General features: G+C 35.2%; 1 protein-coding gene and 1 pseudogene across 2 annotated transcripts; one reads left to right on the forward strand and one right to left on the reverse strand.

Annotated features, from left to right (window-relative positions):
* Nucleotides 1–8,350, forward strand: part of LOC117406733 (propionyl-CoA carboxylase alpha chain, mitochondrial-like) — a 169,988-nt pseudogene extending 161,638 nt beyond the window's left edge.
* Nucleotides 8,068–13,938, reverse strand: LOC117406734 (gamma-glutamylaminecyclotransferase-like). 2 transcript variants are annotated; one of them, XM_059029054.1, is made up of 3 exons: nucleotides 13,818–13,938; nucleotides 9,378–9,482; nucleotides 8,068–9,176 (listed from the first exon to the last, which is right to left on the reverse strand). In XM_059029054.1, exon 3 carries the CDS (start codon nucleotides 9,150–9,152, stop codon nucleotides 8,691–8,693), a length of 462 nt encoding a protein of 153 aa, XP_058885037.1. In that variant the 5' UTR covers nucleotides 9,153–9,176; nucleotides 9,378–9,482; nucleotides 13,818–13,938; the 3' UTR covers nucleotides 8,068–8,690. The 2 variants fall into 2 exon arrangements, with proteins under 2 accessions (XP_058885037.1, XP_033866902.2); XM_034011011.3 differs by lacking the exon at nucleotides 9,378–9,482.
* Nucleotides 13,939–14,336: the final 398 nt, after the last annotated feature.

Consider the following 14,336-nt stretch of genomic DNA (forward strand, 5'->3'; position numbering starts at 1 on the left):
AAAAATGTAAAACTGTCTGTGCAGCATTGAATATTTCAGTAATTAGCCATCTAAATGTGATTGAAACTCTACTAGAAAACAATACACTCTATCAGAGTTTTTTTGTTACAAAATGAGTTTCAAGATCTGTGGTGTATTCATAAAACTTTTGGCAATGTTGTTATATTTTCAGAAGCATTCCTCTTTAGAAACTGCAGGTGACTCACACAATTAAGCTGGCAACAAAATGCTAATTTTTCTTTTTTTTTCTTTCTCTAAACCTACAGTATGTGCCTAACATACATGCCATAGCGTTTTTCTTTTTATGATGAATTGACTGCACTGAAGATACAAGCCCTCCATTTCCCCTCAAAGTACATAAGGGATGCCCAGTTACACCCTGCTGCCTTTCAACGAGCGTGCACTGCAGTGAGGAAGTACTGCAGTTCATTGTGGCAACGGCTACCTGCCTACTGAGCTGCTGTGTAGCGAGAGGAGCTCAATGCAACACCTGGTACCCTGGCGAGGGTCTAGCTTCTCTGAGAAATAACCAGGGCCAGCCAGTGACAATTGTGAGTTTGTGGTGTAGCAGTGATTGTCGTATTGCAACCGGCTCAGCTGAAGGGATTACAAGATGTAAAAGAAGAGTATTTTCTTTTTATTTCACATCTAGCCTAGAAATAAGTAGAAAACACAAAACAGTTTCAGGCATTGTTAGAAAAGTTCACCATGTGCCTGGAACTATGACTAAGAATGCAAGAGCTCTTTCATGAATAGATTTTAAAAGAAAAAAAAAACTGTGTACTAGGGTTGTTTATAGTTTAGGTTGAACGTTATTCTTTATTGTGTGCGTGTGTGTCATAGACGTTTAAAAGTTAGCTATACCATTGTGAAAACGAAAACAGCGTGTCAAATATATGTTAACCCCAGTGTTCATAGAACAGTATAAGGATTATATATATGTATACACACATATATATATATATATATATATATATATATATATATATATATATATATATATATATATATATACACACACATTATCAATGTTTATTCAAAATCTATTCCATATGCACATACATTCTATGTATATGTTTGTACACTGAAATACTATTAATTTTTAAGTCATAGAACTTTATTGGAGGGCTTTTAATGATATGTTTTGTAACTGGTTACAAGTTTAATGTTTTATTCACAACATTAAAACATTTCAGAAATGAAACCCAACCCCCCCCCCACTGTAGACCAGACTCCTCTCCCTCCTTTTGAGAAGCATCGTGACTAATGCGATCTAAAGAAGTCTGAGGTACTGGCTTAGAGGTTCCTTTGTGTCTTCAATTAAACTCTTTCTAAACTAGTTATCCAACTCCTAGTTGTTTTTCCCCCACTTTTCTACTTTTCTTTATATTTAGTGCTCATTAGAGGTGTCTAATTGACAGCACTGGATAGTACAATACAACAGACTGAAATAGCACAAGCCCATGTGTTCCTTTGTGCCTGAACAGTCTTGAGGAAACCTGTGTCCCAGTTATTCAACTTTTTCTTTTTTCTTGTATATAATGGTTGTGAAAAGGGCCACAGTGACAGCAATGGCAACCTGGGTCAGTGTTTATAATCAGAGCAGGTAGCCACAGGGCATGCATCCCACCACACTGCTACCACCCAGAGGTGACCCACTGTGCTCTGGAGAAAGGGAGAGAGGGAGCGGTAAAGCTGAAGCCACTCAAATTCTGTCTCATGGAAATTACTCTTAAGCACCAACAGACTGAAGTGTCCTAAAGGTCACATTCTCACTAATTCATCTGAGCTGTAATCTAGGTGGTTTATTACCAAACATTACAACCCAAACATGTAAAATATGTTAAATGTCAAATTTAAAAAGTACAGTTGCTAGTTACACCGAAGGAAGGACTTTTGAGTGTTTGTATAATTGAATAAACAGTATGAGCTCTCAAACTCTGCTGTCACTTTTACCTTGATTAACACAGCAAAAACACAACCAAAACATGGTGATACAATATCAATGTGTACATCATTCTAAATCATTCTCGTTCGCTTTTAACAGACTAGAAAGGGATTGACCAGGAAACAGTAACCATTAATTAATTCTGTGGTGTTGTTATTAGAGAAATAAACTACATTTCAGTGGAGGCATCATAATGATTTAAATTATAAAAAGTTTTATTGATTCAGAGATGCAGATAATAGAGAAACAAAGGTTTGGAACAGGGACAGTATTCCATAAAAAGGGCAAAGGATTAGTCAAGAGATCTTTGGTTTTTATCCCAGCTACTGTCAGACAGATTGCATTTAAAAGAGGCTTGCTCTATTGAAAAATATGTCCCCATTAGTTACTGTAAGGAGAGGTATTGTTTGTCTCTTTGTTGTCTCATGTGTGGTTGTTTTGTTTGTTGTCTCATCAGCCTGTGTAACTCTCAGGGATTGTGTTACACTCTGCTAGAATCAAGATGTTACATCTTGGTGGAGCTGGTGAAGCCAAATAAGTTACACAAATAAGATACAGTACATTCTGTGTAGATTGAAATACAAGCATAGCACTGTATGCATCTCAATAACACAAAACAGATCCTGAAACATATTTCTTGCTGTGGGTTAATTTTTATTTGGAAAAACAATTCCAGAAAATAAATAGTAACTTTAGATGTACAGACTCGACAGCCCCTACAGGAGATATCAAGTATTGCAGTGCTAATTTATACAGTGTTAAACTGTAATTTTTCATATTTGTTTTTAACAGAATCTCAAACCCTATTAAAAAAAAAAAAAAAAAAAAAAACAGAGACATGTTAGTGAGAGGCTTGTCTCATTGCAGCTTTGATGAAGTTACATGAAAATGTTAATTTACAAGCTGGTTAAGGTTTGTTCAAGGTAAACTACCTAGCATTTTACCTCGGTTTAATTTCTCTTTAAATCAGCCTTTTACCAGATTGAGACTAAAGTACATTTAAATATTGCAAAGGCATTTATTTTTATTTTTCTAACAACTAAACCAAATGCTGAGATCTTCATTTTCTTAAATGGTTTGAAATACAAACACCTGTACACATGAGTATTATGGTAAAAATATTTTTCATGTGAATAAAAATAGACATTGAATTGAGCTTGGCACCAGGTGTGTGCCTAATTGCTTAGTTATTGTATTTTTTAAGGCAAATTTCACCCAGGTTTATTAAAAGAGAATAAATAGCCTAATTAAAGGATTTTCACTTTGTAGAGCAATCAGCAGGGTTCAGAATGATTCTCCTTCTTGGGTAGCTACACTGCGGCAGAAGGTGATACTGTGGTGGACCTCTGTCACCCCTCAGAGCCTTCTGTTAAATTTGGCAGAAAAACACTGGACCAAAGAAAGAACAAAGGAAGGACTTTGCCATAGAAATAAATAAAGATTCCCAAAGAATGACTTAATTTGTTCTAATCTACAGAACAATTTGGTGCTTACTCTAGCAATGAAACATTTGAACAGGCAGGAAACGGTTTTCCTTTAATTGCCTAAATCATTCGGAAGTTCTTCATGTGCTGCCTCTATGCAGCAGATGCTGTGCATTAATTGGCCTGTGCAGGCCTGACCCAGGGTTCCTTACAGAGGGTTTAAATAGCTTATTTATTATGTGGTGTAACCTGGCGCACATGATGCGAGCTTGCAAGTGTTGTGTTTCACGGTCTGCAGTTTCTCATGTCATGTGGGCTTCGAAACCTGTGTTTCTCGTGTAATGTACTAGCAGCAGGTAAGCTCTAAATACCATCCATCAGGCCCTAATATTTTTCATCCGGATACTCCAATGACTGATGAACCTGTCTTTTGTATGAATGTTTAGCACTGTGGAAAGCCATATGCCACTGGCACTGTTTCCTATGCAGCCTTCACAGTTCTGGAGATGAGCATAAATAAATAAAAATAAATAAATAAATAAAATAAATAAATAAATAAATAAATAAATAAAATAACACCACCACCTCTTGATGTATAGTGTTCCCTTTGTGCCCGGCGTTTATAGGCATAGATCACTATTTACTGTACAAGAATACCTCGCTCATTGCAATCGAAACACAAAGCTTATTCCTTTCTGCTCGGGAAGGTAGATATTTTACAGTAACAGCTAAGGGAGCGCTGATGTATTTATCCATCTGTTCCAAGCAGACCACAGCCCAGTGAAGTGCCCACCCCCTTGTGGGAAGACCACAGCTGTTACTGTAAACCTTGTCCAGTAACTGTATCACCCTATTTTGCCTCTTCAAAGGATGAAATTAAGAAGTTGGGCACTGTGCAGTCAGGCTTTGCATCTGCAATTTCAGACCTTTAAATCATTGTTCATGCTTAACAGAAATGAATAATGGGCACATTAACTGGTGCCGGCTAATAAATTCCCATTTCAATGCAGCGTACCTTCTGTAAAATCAAGCTCGATTCAGTTTGTTTATATGAAACAGGTCAGAGGAGTCTGAAACTGTTTGTTTGTATTTTTCCTCCATCCAAAGGACTGATGTGTGAAGATATTCCGGTTATAAGTCAGCTGTTGCATGTCATCTGCAATGAATATATATATATATATATATATATATATATATATATATATATATATATATATATATATATATATATGCATATGCACTTGACAAATTTGGTGTGTGAATATGTTTGAATGTTCAAGACTTTGTGGACTGAGATTCAGTTATGTTCATCATAAAAAAGTCTTTTGTGTGGAAAGATCCGTCTTTTAATTGTATGCAGAGGGATACTTTGAAGTCATTAGAATTGCATAGCACCAATCCCCTTAAAGATTTTAAGAAAAAACATATTCTCAAGGGAATGCATTCACTCTGAAAATAAATGGAGTTTGATAGATTTGCCATATTATTTATAACTTGATTTAATTGCATTTCGAAGACTTGCCAGTAAAACTGAAAAATTGGCAGCGTATATCCATGATAATCATTTTGCTGACCATGGCAAGCAGCTGGCTTCGCTGAATTTTTATTTCCCATCACTCACAATTAATCATCGGTCGAAGATGTTTGAAAGTCTGCAGAATGTGGCAAAATAGCGTGTGACAGTCAGGCCTCCTTAAAATGCCAAGATCTGTGGATTAAATGGGCCAAGTTTTCCTTCAAGCTAACTCGTTTTGGTGTCAAGCAAGCTGCTGCCTAATGAGTGCCAGTTTGATAATCAGATGCGAATGTGAACCCTGACCCCATGTCAAAGAAGAGGATGCAGTAAGCTGGATGAAAGATACTGATTTTTAAATCTTCAAAATTGACATCAATTAGATTCTGGGTGGAGAAGTACATCAGAGCCGATTAGTTTTATCAAAGAGACTTAAAGGGCTTGTAACCATTTTATAAGACTAACACTGAAGACATCTTGTCATAATCGTTAAGTGTTTATCAGGTGACTTATGAAACCATTAGTAAAATAGGATCCAGTGGTTCATTGTGCAATACAACAAGAATGTGTAACTGATGTAAATCAAGTAACAGTATTTGCTTTGTGCAGTTCAAGTAACCAGTATCTCAAATGGGCTGAGGTGCAGAACATACATAAAATATACTCAGAAGTTAAGGGGAGGTATTATTATAGTGTCTAAAGTACTACTTAGTAAGCTTTCTAATTGGACAGAAATTAAACTGGCCTCCTAAGGTTCCTTTTTATTCAGATTCATGTAGCTTGTTAATTTGTTTAATGTAGAGCAAGGTAGGCTGTCCCCATTTCCCACTGTGGTCAAGTTCAAGATGGAGTATGGATTACAAGCTGTATTATTCATTGCTGGAACTTAAAACCAATGTAGGGTGAAGTCCCAGTGAAAAGCATTTTATTCTTTAGATCAGTAATGTTCAAGACACAAGTGGTGTTTGGGCCATCTCCCAAAGGCACATTCCATTTAATATAATGTTAAGGTGTTGAATTACAGAGAACTTTTGTAAAAACCATTAATAATTCTTGAACCTTTTGATTGTTTGCTTATACTGCAGGTGGCAGAGGGACAAGAAATCTGTGTGATTGAAGCAATGAAAATGCAGAATAGTATGACTGCTGCCAAAGCTGCCAAGGTATTTCTTATGGGTGTGCTAATGGTATTTTAACATGGAAGAATTCTGATTTATACAATGTACACAATGTAATTATGTATTTAGTTATTACAATCAAGTAGCTTCTAGTCACGTGCACATACAGTACAGTATTTCTAATTACTTGATTTTATATTATAGTAGGACTAAAGACAAAATGTAAACTTAATTTAACCAATATTGAAGAACAAGTTATGACTGAGTTGTTAAATGATGATGATGATACAAGTATAAGACCAGCAGATAAAGGTTCAGGAATAGTGATAATGAACACAGATGACTATATGAAATCTGTAGAATGTGAATTAAATAATATGGATACATATGAAGAAGTTAAAAGCAATAAGATCAATAAATTGGTAAGAGGTTAAGGAAACTGCGGAGAGACTATACAATAAAGGAATTATATCAAAAGAATTAAAAAAATACATGCAGCCACATAATGCAAGAACAGGCCTAGCAAGAGGAAATCCTAAAATGCACAAAGAAAATCACCCTATGTGAATGATAGTCAGCACGATTGATAATCCAACACACATAATCGCTGAAATAGCAGAAAAACAATTTAGGTCACATGTTGAGAAAATAACAAGCTATGTTAAGGATACAACACATTTTTTAAAAAGACTTAAAAAGACTCACTAAAGCACAACCTTCCAGAGAATACAATTTTATTTTACATGGATGTAAAATCCTTGTATCCAAGTGTCCCTCGTAAAGAAACTTTAGAAGCTTGTCAAAAAGCACTAGATAATAGACTAGATAAATCAATACCAACAGCAGAAGTGCTGAACATGATCAACATACTTTTAGAAAACAGTTATTTTACATTTGTTGATAAGAATTACAAACAAAATGATGGTACAGCAATAGGATCTAAATTAGGAATGCATTTTGTCAGTACATACATGGGGAAATGGGAAAAACAATGATTGCCTAATATTTCTAAGATAGTTTGGAAACACTTGCAGATTCTACATAATTCAGAAAATTGGAAAAAAGTATTTAAGGCCCCAGCTGTAGCATTCAAAAGAGAAGCTAATTTAGGTGATATTTTAGTTCACAATAAACATAAAACAAGAATTGACAGAATAGGTTCTACAAATACTTGCACTAGTACATGTAAAGTGTGTAAATACATGGACAAAAGTAAAAAAAAAAAAAAAAAATGAAACATAAGAACAACAAATATCCACTAAAAACTGTGTGAAAAATGTGATTAAATAAAATACGTTGGAGGAAAACTTTATATAAAAGAATTCAGAACCACCTTTCATTAATTAGAAATAAAAAAATGAATGAACCAACAGTACAGCACTTCACCAGTCAAGGACATGACATAAATGTAAAGTTTGGAGTATTAGAACAGCTAAAATTAGACAATGCGACATATAGAAGAAAGTAAATGCATCGATTACCGTCGATAAATGCCTAATCGAATAAGAAATATATGGTAAACGTTTGAATATTGGCAAATCTCAACATTTACATGAGAACGCTTTACTTCGGACATTTACCGGTAAATCTCAGGAATAACCAAGTGTCTTTCTAATCGACTTCATGTATTTATCCTCAGTTGTGCATTACTGTAAGCTCATTAATGATTATTTTGTTAATTGACCATTTATATGCAGAAATAAACAAATTCTTCAATGATATACCTGCATGAGATGTACTTGTTGAATTGGAATAAATAAATATATGCATTTTTCAAACAAAATCTTGGGAGGATGTATTTGGGACATTTAAATGCACTACAGTTTCCAGATTTAAATCAAACATAAAGCTACATACTGTAAAATTAAAACATTCCCTTATTGTCCATGTTTAATTAAAAAAAATATATATATATATATATCTATATATATATATATCTATATATATATATATATATATATATATATATATATATATATATATATACTCTGTACCTAAGAGGAAGACATTAATGTCTGTGTCCCCCAGAAACAGAGGAATGTATAGTACATTAAAATGTATGGCTTTTATTTCTTCTTTGATATTAAGTGATTTTTGGTTTTTTTTTTTTACAGGTGAACACACTTTACTTTGTAACTGTACAGAGCCCTTAAAGAGTGCTGAGATTTTATTTCTTTACTAGGGGGGCATAAAATAATGTGAACTTAATTTCATGCTTCATTCTAACTACCTCTTACCATCACCACAACAGCAAGGAGTAGCAGATCTAGAACTACAGCAGTACAGCTGATTATCGATTTTATAACAACTTCTTTTTATTTCATTCAAATAAATAAATTACAAAGTGTATTGTGTGATTTTTATTTTTTATTCTCCATAACAAGGCACTGATTTCTGACAAGTATAAGCAAGTTATTTAATGCAGTGTTCTACAGGTAACAACTCTATTCCTTTTGTGAACATTTAGAAAGCGCTAGCATTCAAATCACAATTCCAGAGATTTTCATTGGTACACACTACTAGTAAAAAAACAGCAAAAAAAACTGCATGTTAACAGTGCTTGCTATATATGCTTTCACAGCCTTACTGATTCTTCTACGTGGAGTGTGACAAGAAAGTTTCTTTTAAAATTCTATTAGAAAAATCATCTGCAATTAAGATAATCCCTTTAATAAGCTTTTCCAGTGTTAATCTCTAGCTTCACGTTCAGTATAATGTAATCCATGCTCCCCATAGGCATCATATTTGTCATGATAAGGGAGGTTAAGCCATTCAGGTTGGTAGGTAGTACTGTTGTACACAAAGGCTTCTACAATGCTGTTAGCAGCTGGTGTGGCTTCTGGTGAACTACTTTTACTTTCCCAGTCTTCTACCTGGAGCTTCACCAGAGTGCGCTGGTACATGTGTGGACAGCCTTCAAATTGCAGCATCTGGTTATCAACAGAATAGATCTCTCCCTTAACCTGGTGCCCAGATCCCGGTACATTCAGCAGGAACGGGATGTTGTATGGGCCTGCTATCACCAAGGGATACTTCTCTACCATGTGCGCCTTGCCGCAGTATTCAGCTTTCCCATTGGTGCTACCCATCATCCTGAAGTAGTTTGGTTGTCCTTTTTTAAGGGTCCCGTACACAAAGACTTGAGTCATTTTAATTACTGGTCTGAAGCTACTCTGTAATGGGGGGAAAAAAAAAAAAATGTAAAAATGTTAAATGTAAACCAAAGAAAAAAATAAGATAATATATGAAGTGCGCTTTATTTGCTCAATATACTGTATAATCTTAGTCATGGCTCTACCCACTTTTTATGATAACCAAACGACAGAGAATTATTTATGAATTAAATTTATAAGATTTTGCTTACAGTACATTACCTTTTCATTGTGTTTTGGGATAAATCTCTATTGTAGATCAGGGAACCCAACCTATGAAGGTTGTCCCCAACAGACTGGGATCAGTATTTCCTGTAAAAGTATCAGCTGTAATGATATGCAAGTTGTTACTATCCTAGAGATTTTCCTGCATTATGTTAAATTGCTTTTAGTTCCAAATTTCCTTGGTTTCTTTTATTTATTTATTTTTTAAATTATTATTAGCAAAATGGTGGTAGGAGGGGTACTACTTTATTGTATTTCCCTGACCATTGCATTAGAATCTATTAAAACTGCTTTCTTTTTCCTCAGAGAATAATCAATTCAAGCTTACAAACAATCATAATATATCAGCTGTACTTTTTTGACATTTCCCACATTCTACCCCTAAATTAGAAACAAAAATGAGCAATCTACACTTAGAATCTTTTCCTGCAATATTCTAAAATAAAATAAGTTGTTCCTACAAAGCAAGGCAATTTACTCCTCAAAAAGTACCTAGGCTGCAGCTGACCAAGTGAAAAGGGTCATAATTAACGATTAAACCATGCAATTAATACACATTATGGGATTACTGCTCTAGTGTGCACTGCTCCGCAGACCAAGTCGCAGCTTGTCAAAGTTAATATGTTTAAAATAAATGGTCTAAAGTCCCTTAAAATGTCTACACAGTGAGCCAGTTGTTCAAGGCTAAACCTGCTCTCTTCATTGATTCGTTAATATACATGATTTTAGTACTTAAGGTACTAATTCATTATTACAATTCTAGTGATGATGGGGCTACTGAGTGGCGTATCTGGTAAAGCACTCCACGTGGAGTGCAGGATGCGCCCTATAGCCTAGATGTCACCGGTTCAAGTCCAGGCTATTCCATTGCTGACCGAGGAGGGGAATTCCCAGGGGGCAGCACACAATTGGCTGAGCACCGCTCCGGGGAGGGGGAGGGGACAATCATCATGACGTTCTTTAAAATTAGAACCTTTTGTTTTTTACTGGTTAAATAGAGTTGATTGAAATTCTCTGTCAATATAAATGAAACATCACTCACACTACAGCTAATAGTTTGCTGTTGCCCACACAGCTGTCTGTAAATATTAAAGCATACACTTCATCCAACTAAATCATAAAAAAGCAGAGAAAGTATTAAAACAGTACTAGTGTTCTAACTGAATCAGAGGGTTACAGCAGCTCAGCCAGCCTGTGTATAATGACATCCCTGCTCCCTAGGTAAACCATTGTGCATGAACTACCAGCCTAGAGTTAAAACTTTACAGGTGTACATACTGCAGCTGCTCATCTGAATACATCTCTTTCTTCAAAGCAATGTGGAATGCTAAAAAAAACATTGCCTGGCCGTAAGACATGGAACTACATTTGCATTGCAAATACAATAATGTATTAAAAATGCAGTTATTTCTTAGTGCCCCCTAGTTATAACATCCTCTGGAGTCATAGTTAAGAGGCACTGCTGTGTTCCCCCCTCATTAAGAGAATCACTTTGCAAGTGAAATTACATTATGGTTAACTGACTCAGATAAAAAGGCTTGCATTATAAAGAATGAACAACTATGAAATGTCAAAGCATAGCCTTGTGATCAATATAAAAAGTGTACAGTGTTTTTAAATAGAAATAAAATCAATAAAAAACATAATTAAAGATTACATTGACAAGCTGTCTTGAGAGAACTCTATTGAGTACATTAACTGAAGACTCAGTTCATCTTTAATACGTTTGTATGTATTATGTTGGGACGAGAATGTCTTAGAGAATCAACATTTCTGGTTCTAAATCTCGAATACTGTATGTGTGGTATTATTTAGCCACCTAATGGTCAATGAATGCATCTGTACGAAGCCTCAGTATAGCACTGTTCTATTACTATGCTATTAAAAGACAAGCACTACAGTAAGTGTACCTATATTAGAGCGCTGTATAAAACAAAAAATAAACATTATATATTGGGAATTTGGTAAGAAATATACCGATTACAAATATTGGCATTTTTAATGTGGTTGTTCCATACAGGTCATTTGATATTCAGTTTATTATTCAGTTGCTCTTTAAGTATTACTAACAGTAGTTTGTGTGGGGTTTTCATCCGTTTCTTCTGACAAGTGTTTTACAACTGCTTACTTCTGTGTCATGCCATTAATCAAAACTGCTGCAGCAAGAAACTTGTTCAACAGTATTGAGTAGAATGCAGAGACTTTTTAAATTGTTTAAATAAAATAGAAAATAGTGTAATGGGCAATTTATTTTTGACAGCTTACTTCTTTGCTTTGCCTAAGCTGCCAGTAAATATGGCACACTCAAAAAAACCCTCAAGGCAAAATGATTTCTATATACTGTAAAAGCATCAGGGGGTGGAAGGAAGCCTAGTAATGACTGAGCATGTTTACAATGAATTAGGAACTTGTTTTTAAATAATATTAACTAGATGGCTCAACCTAAACTAAAAATTGGCTTTTTTTGTGAACAAAAACAAAGCATCCTGAATGCCAGTTATGTAACTTGAATGAAAGAATCACAACAAAATGCAATTGTGTACCTACCGATTTTATGCCCCCAAAACTGAAATCGTGTGACCTCTGTGATCAGTATCATGGTCGACAGCACATTTAGCATACATCCTAAATATAATCCTTGATTATGAAGTCCCTTCCTCAAATGAGGCTTTGACACAGTGTCAGACTACTGCCACAAAATAGTTCATTATTATTGTATGATACCCACAATCAAAATTGAAAGAATCATAGAATACAGTTGTGCACCAAGTATAAAGTCAATATTTCACAGCGTAAGGTCACATGACCACAATCTAGCAGCCATCTGTGGTTACTGGTCAAAGTAAAGTGCACTGTTAGATTTGTCCCGAGGTGATTCCATACCACAAAAAACAAGGAAGTCAACATGTGAAATAGTTGATGAGATTATCTGTTTAAACAGAGGCAGCGGTGGATTGACAATGAAACAAAGGCATCGCTTATAGGGATTATTAAAAAAAAAAACTATGCACACTAAAGTAGAACAAAACACACTATTGTGAGTTTGCAATGTAATTTCATACCTATGATTGTCATAATCATCTTAGCTGCTTAATAAATAAATAAATAAATAACACCTTATCAGATGACAAAGTACTGGCTTTGCTAAAATGTAACTCTAAAAACTGATCCTTTAACCATTTATCATCCAATGAACACACACATTCTTCTATTCCATACTTTACTGTGAATTTTACTGTACGTGTAGGGTTTGGTGTTGGCTCTTTTGCAAGATACAGTTACAGAGTCTCATTCTTCAAAAGTTTCCTGAAAGCTGTAGGAAGCAGGTGAAAAAATAAAAATGCACTGAACTTTAAACCTAAGAGCAGACTATTTGACTGAAGTTTGTCCTGAGGTCACTCCTCACTCAGTAGTAACTTTCAAGAAGAGCCAGTGTGCCAAGGATGACTCCAGGGACAGCATCCTGCTAGCTCTTTGATGCTTTTATTCTGTTGCTTGCTGTTTTCTTTTCTACCACAGACCAGGGCTTCCTGCTCAGGGTGACCCCTTCCTCTCCTCAGCAAACACCTTTCTTATATTAACTACAGAGGCTCCATTGGAATGAAGACTCCTTTGAAATTAGAGGCCACAATCTCCCCTCAGCAACCCTTCACTCAGAAACTGAAATATTAATTTGGAAAAACAAACGCAGGCATGATAACCAATAACATGAGCCTGCTATCCACCTACTAGTGAAATATGCTTAATGCATACTGATCCCAAACCCCTAGATAAGCACTGTCTCAATCTACAGCAGTTATAAAGAAAACGTTTTTAGTTTATTTATTTTTTTAGTTACAGTACCTATATCTGTGGTGTGGTGCGTTAGAGGAGGGTAGGTGACATGTGATGAAATAGATTAAGTAAATAAATACAAAATTAGTGAATGCCGACAAATTAATGTGACAGAAAACTGTATTTTTTACTTTGACAACACAGCACTGGTACTCAACTGTGAAAATGATATCAATATAAACTTTACTCAGGAGTTTCGGCAGTACTAGTAAGGTCGAGGTTATTTGTGTAAAGGCTAGCAGTCGGATTGTAAAAACGAATCATCTGATCTACCTACATTGACCGATATACACTGCCAGGAACTGATATACTAAGCTATTCAAAATATACCTGTACAATAATGTATTGAATGCATGCCATTTATTAACAGAAACAATCTTCTTAATGGTACGTTAGGGAACATTTTCCACAGGGCATCATATTTACATTTTCTGGGGTGTCTGTCGCATCGTACATACATTATGAATTACTTATTTAAATCATACAGTGCATTCCAGAAAGCAAAATCGAAACGGAGACGCCTGGTCTGCACGCTTTAATGTAAACAAACCAGTTTACTGTATATTTACCTATGTTTTATAGTATCCCTATATTTAAACTCACCATAAAAACGGTCTCCCCCTCTTCAGTGTAGGCTACTTACAATGTTAATCTTCTCTACGCCTACACTGAACTCTGCCCCTTTTTAAATGAATAACTTAATCGGCATCCTACCTACACAAACAGTACAGATAGTGCGTTTGGACAAAATAGTTTAGCCTGACGCTTACATGTTACAGTATTTAACACTAGCGTTTTCTCTAAACAATCCCGTATCATTGGATTTAACATTGTATTTATTATATCGTACAGCTGGAAAATCCAATTGATGCTTCTTTCATTGTAAGTTAAATACTAATATACTACCCTCCCTCAAGGTGCCAAGCCTAGACAACTGTTGTAACTGTTCCACTGAGTGCACCCTGTTTGTTTTTCATACTGTATAGAGGCCCCATATAAGCACCAAGATGTTATTAATTAACATGTTAAAACTAGTGTCATCATAATTGGAATTTGTACAGAGACAATCTCCATATACCCCCCCCCCCCCCCCGTTTTTGTTTTTTTATACTAGCAATAATT

Source organism: Acipenser ruthenus, chromosome 8 (assembly GCF_902713425.1).
Source record: "Acipenser ruthenus chromosome 8, fAciRut3.2 maternal haplotype, whole genome shotgun sequence".
Taxonomy (NCBI): Eukaryota; Metazoa; Chordata; class Actinopteri; order Acipenseriformes; family Acipenseridae; genus Acipenser; species Acipenser ruthenus.